This window comes from Azolla caroliniana, unplaced genomic scaffold (genome assembly GCF_043228905.1).
Source record: "Azolla caroliniana isolate FFs.n. ecotype wild unplaced genomic scaffold, voAzoCaro1.0.p SCAF_14, whole genome shotgun sequence".
Taxonomy (NCBI): domain Eukaryota; kingdom Viridiplantae; phylum Streptophyta; class Polypodiopsida; order Salviniales; family Salviniaceae; genus Azolla; species Azolla caroliniana.
In genome coordinates, this window is record NW_028230449.1 from 20,836,349 (window position 1) to 20,847,077 (window position 10,729).

A 10,729-nucleotide genomic window follows, 5' to 3' on the forward strand; every position below is an offset into this window, starting at 1 on the left:
ATGTCCACAAAAACTAGGATAATTAAATTCCATATTAAATCTGAAAAACCAGTCCATTGTGTCAGAAATAATTTCCAATCACTGTTTGGAGTTGAGGCCCTTCTCTACTAAGGCTAGAACCTGGCTTGCAAGTATTTCTGAAAAGCGAGCAGAGTAATTTTGAACAAAACCTTCAATATCGATAGACTCAAGAACAGAGCTCGCTGCTGACATCGATGGTGCAAAATATGGCCTTGATGTTATGGTACCTATCATCCATAAATCAAATATATAAGAGCTAACAGAATCATTTGTTTCCTTCTACCATCAACAGATAAAATGATTCAAGCATTCAAAAATAAGCTACATAACAATCTAGTAAACTACATAACAGGTAGTAAGCATTGAATAAGAGCATCAAAGAATTACATTTTGGCTATTCAGTTGCATGGCTTTTGCACGTCACTATCTTTTTCACTAGGCAAAATTTTGGTTCATCTACATCATCCATATCATTCTACACCCAACTTAAATTTGCAAATTCTTCTATATCCAACAACTGTGGTTACCTAGCTTTTATAACTGGTTCAAACAAGGTGGACATGTTTGTTCACAACTGTAAGGTTGATACACCAAAACTAGATATAGCTAGATATATGGCCAGTTACATAAAACAACATAATATAAATTTTATTGCATAACGTACCATACACAAATTAAAACAAACGTGATAGCCTAAAACGATCTGATGCATTACAACATATAACAAGTATAATACCGGCAAGTACCTGTATTGCTGATCCTCAATGGGGAATGATCAGAACAAGACATAGGGTCGCTTTCAATGGAAGGTCGATTATCAGGAGCAGATGCATCATAGTTTCTTGTTTGACTAGAAGACATAGAGTCTGAAAGCTGCCAAATCTTCTGTAATGTTGGAGATACAAACTCTTCATACAAATTGAAGACTTCTGCTTTATTTACTGAATCAAGCTCTTGAAATGTTGCGAGGGCATTATCAGCAGCTTGTGAAAGATCTTGAAGAACTTTCTTAAATAAATCTGAGGGTTTCCTAATATTTGGGAAACTCGTTTCTATTGCGACATCACACAGGAAATCAGACTCTGTACGGATGTCACACTGGCTTTGTCCATCCACATATATCTCCTGCTTTGTATCTACAATCATGAAAAAGATACATATTACATGCTAAAACAGTGTGAAAACATTATTTTGCACATAATATATGATACTTTAACCTTGACAAATTAATACTTATATAGATTACAAAGGCTTACCCACTAGATGCTTTAAATTAAACATGTGCTTTAGACCTGAAAAATTAATGGTAAGATTGTGCTTTGCTACCAAAGGCTGTGAGTTAATGTGGCCTTTGCAACCTGAAGGTTTTCTTAGCATGAGATCATGCACATTAACAATTTGCGTCTAATATAAGGCTTTACAAAACATTCCTCATAACCCAAGGGTTGAAAATAATAGCATTTAGGCAAGACAAACAAACAAGAACCTCACCAATAAAACACTCACTTTTCTGCACTAGACCTTCTGAAGCTGAGCAAAATGCTGGACTATCTGCCAGTGGTTCACAACTTTGTGATACTTGATTGAGAAAGCTGTGCGCAAGACCTGTGCTCACTAATATTGATTGAGAAACCTGAAAGTCGCTTTCAATGATAGTTGGGGCATCACACCTATCATTGGAGGTAATATCTTTGGCGGTTTCAGATCCTGGAACAGGAGATGAGATAACTCCATGTGTGGCCAAAAGCAATCCTTGCTTATGCTCCCCTGTTTGTTGCAGTTCTATTTCATCTTTCCCATCTTTGAAAACTTCTTCATCAGCAGAATCAGCATTTGATGTGTCCAAATGCGGTTGTTTTTCCTCATGAATTTGATGCAATTCCAATTTGTCTTTGACATCTATGGAAATCTTTTCTGCGACGAGATTGAAATGTGTTGTATCGATCATCGGTTGAAGATAAGGCTGCTATAAAAACAGACCTGTGTTTAGATAAAATTAACAAAGCTATTAACTAGAACATTATTTACAATGTGAAAATACTATAGAATGTCGAAACCTTTTATGTTTCAGCTGCATCAAGAAAAGATATAGTCAGTACAAATAATACCCACCCGCTGTGGTTCCTGGTCCTCCACTGTTACAACTTCAGAAGTGGCTCTCACTTCAGTCATTTGTTTGGTATCCACTTCAGGCGACTCTTGGAAAAGTGATAATACTGGCAAGGTATGATTTGACTGTGAAAAGAATCGAGCCGAAAAGCTACTTCTCGCAGAGACATGTCCAGCCTGAAAGGTGAAATTTGTAAATTCAAGAAATATTAGCAACATGATAACCTGATCAAATCATTTTTACAATGCCCATTCAAAACTATATGATATACCTCACAAACATCAATACTTCAATACTGAAGCACACCTCAAACATTCATCAACCATAACATAATCAAAATGTAAAATGCACATATATTAGTAAATAAAATGGTGGAAGTTCAGCGAATATAGAACCATTACACAGTGAAGGGCATGCATGTTTCACCTTCCAATAACTCAGAAAGCATAACACAAAATAATCTTTCACCTCTCACTCCAGATGCAAAATATGGTAAGATAACATGATTCCCCAGCTATGATATGTTCATCCTAGTTTAGAGGCCTCATTCTCTAGAATTAATCATCATCCTAGTAAGAAACTTGAAGCATTCATCCAAAACTATATCTGCTTATCCTAGTTAAGAAACCTAATTCTCAAATCTTATTTGTTCATCCACGTAAGAAACTTGTAGCATCCATCCAATTCTGTGGGTAAGGATATTTTCAAGTTGGGAAGAAAACCCTAAATTGATGTGAGTTAGCCAATGTGAAAGGAATAAAAGTGTACACAAATAAATAAATCAAAATGGGAAATGATAGCCTGGCAGCAAATTGCACAAAAATATATATATTTATCACTGTCCTTTTTTAAATCAATCATAAGAATGGAACAATACTGAAGCTACGGTTTGCTTAGGACTGGAAGAATAATTGCATCAAATCAAAACATGGAAGTTCAAATCAAAACTACATTATTACCTTTACTACAGTAGACAAATTGCTAAAATGAGCATCAAACATGCCACCATCTGAGCTGAAATGCTGTTCGCTCTCATCATCACTCATCTCCTCATTAGATGATTGCACATACTGCTCTCCATGAAAATCACCGTTAAAGTTGTCATTTTCCAAGTTTCCTATAAGCCTTTCCACTCTATTTCCACGGTCATCTTGAGATGTAGATCTGAAATACATAGACATTGATCTATCACTCCTGCTATTTACCATGCAAGCAAGAGGAACTGGGGTTTGACATAGCAACTGTGCAGGTCCTTTGAAAAGGCCTCGTGTTTTTGGGGATAACGCAACAACCTCTTGCTCATTTTCTGACCGATAAACAACTGTGCAGTCTTCTTTGCAGCAAAGGGTTTCTTGTCCTACCCTCACGTGATTCAGATGACAATTATCATTGTCATTTCTATGTTGACCATACAGATGGCCACAGGGCTCATCAACAGATCCAACTTCATCATAGAACAAAGTGTGCACAGTATTCCAATGATCTTCCTTCCTATGAAAATCAAAAGATATCAATTAAATCAATTAAATCAAAACCACATGTAGGGAATTCAAATTTGGTTCCCTCCTTTCCTATAAACATTAAAAGGAATGAAACCACATAGATATTGCACATGACTGGCTTTTTAATGCTATACCTTCTCAACACCTGTGGAGTGGAAGTTGAAGGTTCACTAAAATCTGACCTACTAGAGCTCTCTGGTGTGTCATGAATAGATGTACATGAACCGCCAGGCTCAATTGTGAATCTGCGACGAAGCCCGAGCTTATTAGGCAGAATAGTTGCAGGAGGTGTAAGCATTTGAGGTTCGCAAAATAACTTATAACCTTCTGGACCCAGCCTCTGAAACATGTTTATAAACCAAACCAAACAGATCAAGTTAGCATTGAAATACTGTTTAAAAATCAGCCCTAATATAACTCCCATACAGATATAGTGAATCTACAATGTACAGTTAATGCGATAGAAAGATGACAATGTATAGTAGTTACCTCTACCCATCTGGACTCGGAGGAATGTATAGACTCGTCCTCTAGGACATCCATTCCTTCATCAGTGATAATCTCAGATACTTTTGTTTGTGCCCAATGGGGCAACCTAGACACACTAAATTTGAATGCAGATGGAATGTTACACATTGCATCTGTTGAACCTTGTCCATTTCTTGCCATGTGCATGTGTGTATTCTCTGCACAGACACGCTTTCCCTCAACGATATTTGGTGTCCACTCTTGTTTTTCACTTTGTTCAGATGATTGAATCGGCACATGCAACAGTAACGACTCAGAGCCCAATATGCATCTCTTCCGCATCATCCTAGAAAGAGAATTGGGAAGTTTCCAAATAAATATACAGCTGTCACCACTGACCTGGGCACCAACAGAAGGCCAATCTTTTATCATAAGAAAGAATATTTCATCATTATTCTTTATCTCCAGCTAACTTTTACATACCGAGACTAATCTCTTACAGTCATGCATGAATACTACTCCTGTGATGACTTCGGCATGACCTTGCCCTGATGAAATCAAATCTCCACTTGAGATATCATAAATCCGCAATGCTTTATCCGAATGCGAGCAAACTAAGCATGTGCCAGTTGGATCTACTCGAACCTATGATTCCAAATATCAGAGATGTTTCAACATTATTATCTATGTCAAGATATATATATATATATATCCACAATTTACATCAGGGAAACCAAGTTCATGGAATTTGAAGTAACGCCTAGTTGCTAGAAAAAACAATTACCACTAATAGATCAAGCAGTTATACCAGAGAGTTCTTACCTTGATAGGCTCACCAGATTCACCATCTGGCTTAATGCTTTTCATAGATTTACCAGTTTCTAAACTCAAGAAATTGATCTTTTTGTCCTGAATAGAGTAGCCAATCATCAGCAGAAGAGTAAGACTTGGCTGACAGTCAATTGAAAGCTATGAAATTTCCAAACATACTTGGCTGACAGTCACTGCCAACTTTCTAGATGGATCAACATCCATATCATAGACAGTACCACGTGAAGCCATTTCCTGGTGATAGCGTGTGCTTTTAAAGCCAAGAGGACATACTTCAATGCTACAAAATACAACTGATCTGCAACACAAATTGAACGGGGGATTAAGGAGATTCTAACATTTGCAATTGAAATCTGGAGAAAACTCTCTCTAAAGATGCCAATATTAACAATTCTTGTTTCTTTCATTTTGCAATACATTATTAAAGCTAGAGATGACTCCCCTTTGTACTCATGCAGCTGAAAAAACTGCCTTACTTGTCTGCACTAGCGCTTAGCAGCTTTGAACCATTGCAAGCAAATCTAGCTGCTGTAACAGAGGCTGAATGATCATCCCTTGTCTCAATAAGCTCAAAATTCCTGTCATTGTAGGTTAAGTCAAATGAATAAATTAAACATCATCCACATTTATGTGATTCTATGAAAATATAATGTCTATAATTGAACCGGGAAAAATGCCCCAATGTTTTCTTTATATCACCAAATGTCCCAACTACTTTTCGGCACAACCCCCAAAAGGAGAAAGGAAGGGGATGACTTGATCCAGTAGCAATTGAGAAAAAGGGGATGAGCTGACCATATAAATTTCTCTTTCATGGTTGACTGAGTGCTTTTGGAGACAAAGAAAATTTTGGGGGAATTTCAGAATTTTTTCACTATTAAATATCAAACCAAAGTAGATCACAACCTTCTTGCATCATATATGTGTACAAGCCGATCTCTACCACCAGACGCAAGCAACAACACATTCATATTTCGATTATCCCCAGTCACCACATCAACAGTACCAAAGCTCAATGTCAGAATCTCTGCATCATGTGCTTCCTGCAAAGGATTCCCAAAGGTTCCGGCACAGTTTCACCAACCACCTGACAAATTAGCCGTCAAAAGCAATAACATCTACTTATAGTAAAAATTGTAACATGCAGACTCATCCTTTGCTTGGTGAGCAAAGAAGACTCACCTTGCAACTTATAATCTGAAGGGAATGTAAATCATAAATATAAAGATTTCCACTGCGGTCACCAGCTGCCAAGTAATGCCCATCAGCACTAGTTGACATTGAACGAAAGCCTTTACAAGAGTCGGTAGATTCAGCATTATCAGGGAATCTGGCCTTCACTCCTGATTGGGTTTGCTTTTCTATAAAACAGTTAAAAGCCATAAGCATTCTATTGGGGAACTTAGAATTCAAAAAATATGGCACATTCACAAAACAAAAGAAGCTTTAGAGAAACTGGAAGTTGCTTACTCTTACTATGATGAAACCATATATGACATATGCAACTACTATACTCAATCTGAAAATTATAAGTCTCGCAGTAGCAACATGCATAAAACCTAGACGTATAAGACAAAAGGCCTACTTATTACTTGTGTTAAACCAAGGATAACAGTATATTGATCATAGCAAGGGTCATACTGGTTAAACTTGATATCCATTACCAGCATAATAGAGTGCATGACAGTCTATACATGTTCATCAAATGCCACATATGAATCACATTTTATGTTACGTGACATTTCCTTTATATAGAAGCTGTGTTTTACAAATAGTAGAAAAAGTAAGAATTGTTAATAATTACAGTCCACATAATACAACACATGATATTTGATACATGTTTATCAAATGTCACATCAATTGCATTTTATATTACATGGTGTTCCCTTGACACAGCATCTGAATTCTACAAATAACTAAAGAACGTAGAATTGTTAATAGTTACAGACTACCTTGATAAAGAACTCCACATAAATTTCGATCGTACACATTGCATGGGCTTTCATCTTTGGTGTTAATCTTGGGTTCTTCATCCAACTGAGAATGAATAGACCACAACTTTATGCTTCCATCAGACGAACATGTTGCAAAAGTTCCCATCAAGTAATTTTCTCCTTTAGTGCTAACAGAATCACATGTTGACACAGAAATTCTATCTATGTCACTTGAGACATTAACTACATCCCAGATGCACCCACTATGAGGCAGAACCGAATGAATCTTTAAAACCTGCTGTGGAAAATAAACGACGCTAAGTATACACCAGTCAATATGGTGGAAAAAATAAGGGCATGCAACTTTTCATAGTACAGCAGGCATCATTATACTTGCCTTAGAAAAGTCTTGAATGTCCCAAAGAAAAAAACTATGGTCCATATAAAGCACAGCTGCAATCATGCATACAACAATTACTTTCTATATAAAAAAAACATGTGAACAACAATCAGATGACTAGAAACATTTAGAACTACCTAGAATAGCTGGGGTTGCAAAACGACATGCTATGGCATCAGGATAAGTAATTCCATTCACATTATTCATTGCAAAGTATAAGGCAGTATTTGCATCAGTCAAATCATGGAATCCTAACGGGGCAGGACGGGGTAAGGTTGTTCCATATGCAAGAGATTCTGTCATGAAGATGCGTACAGTCCCATCACTGCAAGCACAAGCAATGTGCAATTGCGAAATGCACAAAGAATGTGCATGACGAACCTGGGAGTACAGATAAGTTTCAATCAGTTTAGTACCAAGTGTATAAATGCTCAACTGTGACATAGATATTCTCTCATATATACCTTCAGATTTACCCATTTCTTTACAGCAAGACCTCGGTGCAACATGCACAGAATACCTGCATAGTCATACTATGTTAAAATGCTGATTGAGCTCTTGAACTCTTCTATAACTGGATGTCCAAAGCATGCATACCTGCACTAGTTACAGCATAGATAGGTTGTATTTCCTTTGTTTCCCCGGTTTCTTTAACATCCTCTAATGAAGCTACAGCAGCAAAGGAATTTTCATTCAAGCTCCCTAGGTTAATATTTCTACATTCCAGTGTATGTGTTCCTGTGCCTTGACTAGGCTTAGATCGGACTGAATGAATGGTCCAATTACTCAAATGGTTGCTTCCTGCTGTGACAAAGAAACTACCATCTGATGCAAATTGAATCTCTTGTATTGGTGAAGATGCTGTTATTGCTTTCAATTTAGACACCAGCATTCCTGTCTTGTAATCAAAGATACAAATCTGTCCATCATGTGGAAACCCAACTGAGAGAAGATGTTTTCCTGCATTTCTCAAAACTATCAAAATTTTGTCCAAAATGACTACCTCGCATTGCTGAAGGAATAGCAAATACATCTCACAAATTGTAAGCTTTACATTGATCATATAGCCATAATCTTACCATTTGGTGAGAAACGTACACAAGATATTCCATACTTGTGAGCCTTCAATTCAGCTACACAAGATCCGTCACATGCATCCCATACAACAATTGCTGGTTGATGGCCACACTGTCAGCATTTCAGACACAAAAGTTCTAGAACATTAACAAATATACAGCTCATTTTGTTTGAAACATGTGTCTAGCAAACATTTTCTTTGTGAAATGCGACAATCATCTATTGAAGTGTGCAAAGCATAAAACTTCAACACGAACTAAAAATTATGGGACCATTCACTTGTTGAAGGTAACAACAATCTCTTTACTAAGACCTGGACGTTCATAAAAAGACTGAAACCCACAGAATAACCCACTTATACTTCTCCACTGCGAGATTGGTTTGTAGTTTTTAACATCATGCAGATTTCCATAACAATAATACTGCTCGAAAATGCTCGTGCTCTCCTTTTTGAGCGGAAAAAGAAAGCAATAGTTTCTGTTCTGACTCCACTATGAGCAAACTACCAGACTTGTATGCTTCTAACAATGCTAGTAAGGTTTCAGTGGGTGTTAAAGTGCATGACACGTAAACCTTGTGGAAAATCACAACCGTTTCTTGAATTAGGGAAAGCATGAAGCTTCATGTAATGACTGGAAATTATGACCAATGTTCTTTGTTAAAATTTGAGAACCATCTTAGGTTAGGACTAAATATTATGAGATGTTTGTTTGTAGAGCACAAAAACAGTTTCTTACACTAGGGAAATTATGAAAGACCAAAATTTAGGATGTTGGAAACAAATACTCATCTCTTCAAATAGAGAAAGTATAAAGCTTCATACAAGGACAGAAATAACTGGATTGTTTTCTTTGCCAAACATGAAAATCATATATTCAAGCTACATAACGAATGAAATCAGGATCTTTTTTGTTATCAATCATGAAACAGTCTCACATCGGAGAAAGCATTAATTTTCCCTTCATAAATAATTTATTACATTATGGGAAATATAAACCTTTACACATAAATCAAATATTGTGGAGCTTGTTGCACAAGAATAAACATTCATGCAAGGGGACTGAGAAGAATGGAGTAATTTCATACAGAACCGCTTCTTACATAATGAAATCATGTAGGTTGTAATAAGCAGTTTCTTACATTAAGGAAAAGTTGGACCTTCCTTTGAAATTAGTTTCTCCAATTAGAAAAAGTACAAAGCTCGACATCAGGACTACGCTTGAAAGAAAACTTTCCTTTAGCAAACATAAAAAATCACCTCTTAAATAAGGGAAAGGATAAAGGACTGAATTTGAAGGAGCATTCTCTTTTGTTGAATACAAAAACATCTCTTAGAGTAGAGAAAGCATAATCTTCATAAAAATACTGCATTTTTGGAGCATTCTCTTTGTCAAGAAGACCGTCTCTTCAAAACCAGGGGAAGGATAAAGATTCACACAATAAGTGAAAGTTAGGGAGCATTTTCTTTATCAAAATTCAAAATATCTCTTTTCAACTAGGGAAACCATAATGCTTTATACAATTGCTGAAAACCTACAGCTTCTTACGTTATGAAAAGTAGAAAGAGATAGTGAAATTTTAAGGAGCATTTCCTTTGAGAGACACAAAAAGAGCCTCTCTTAAATTAAGGATACGTGAAAACATAGTAAAGATTCACGCAAGATTTGTATAGAAGGACTCACCTCTCCTGCTGCAATGAGCTTGCCTCCGTGAGGTGAGTATGTTACACATGCGAGAGCTTTGGGAGTTCGGGAGACCATCAAAAACTTCGTCTGCGTCTTCTTCACTGTGTTGAATACCACAACAACACATCCTGCCAGGTATGCAATGTCTCCGGTGGCGGGATTGCAGGCTAAGCCATTAGCATTTGAGGAAGTAAGGCCGATCACTTGGTCGAGTTGAAGCTATGAGTGGAGAAGGAGAGAGAAAACAGAGAAAAAGAATACGTAAATGAAAAGAAAAATGATCCAAGAAGAGAGAGAGAGAGAGAGAGAGACTGTGCATACCTTCTCCACAGGCTCTGACCTGCGAGATTTCCTTCTCACGAGCCGCATGGCGTGTGCGAAGAGGGGGGAAGAGAGAGAGAGAGAGAGAGAGAGAGAGAGATCACATAAATCTGCAGGAAAGTAGGGCTTCGTCTGAGGTCCACCGAAAAACCTTCAGCCACTGCTGCTGCTTCATTTTGTTTCCTTGAGGAGAGAGAGAGAGAGAGAGGTGTGATCAGCAACGCGAGGCAAGGCTAAGACGAAGGAAGAAATCTAAAAAGAAGAAAGCGAAGGGAAGAAATATGGCGCCTTCCATTTTCAAAATTTCCACACACTCCCAAGTTCCAACTTTCTCTCTCTCTCTCTCTAAGTCTGTATGTGGGCGCGTCTGTACGTTCTTT

General features: G+C 37.3%; 1 protein-coding gene across 1 annotated transcript; it reads right to left on the minus strand.

The window, feature by feature from the left end:
• Window positions 1-10,525, minus strand: LOC147855882 (Transducin/WD40 repeat-like superfamily protein). The gene is made up of 21 exons (XM_087330194.1): window positions 10,350-10,525; window positions 10,026-10,247; window positions 8,346-8,454; window positions 7,864-8,226; window positions 7,731-7,786; window positions 7,404-7,647; window positions 7,264-7,319; window positions 6,885-7,161; window positions 6,115-6,293; window positions 5,839-5,975; window positions 5,409-5,510; window positions 5,092-5,230; window positions 4,924-5,010; window positions 4,585-4,746; window positions 4,123-4,500; window positions 3,768-3,973; window positions 3,091-3,622; window positions 2,134-2,307; window positions 1,513-1,987; window positions 768-1,157; window positions 1-248 (listed from the first exon to the last, which is right to left on the minus strand). Exons 1-21 carry the CDS (start codon window positions 10,395-10,397, stop codon window positions 79-81), a joined length of 4,506 nt encoding a protein of 1,501 aa, XP_087186320.1. The 5' UTR covers window positions 10,398-10,525; the 3' UTR covers window positions 1-78.
• Between the last annotated feature and the right edge of the window lie 204 nt (window positions 10,526-10,729).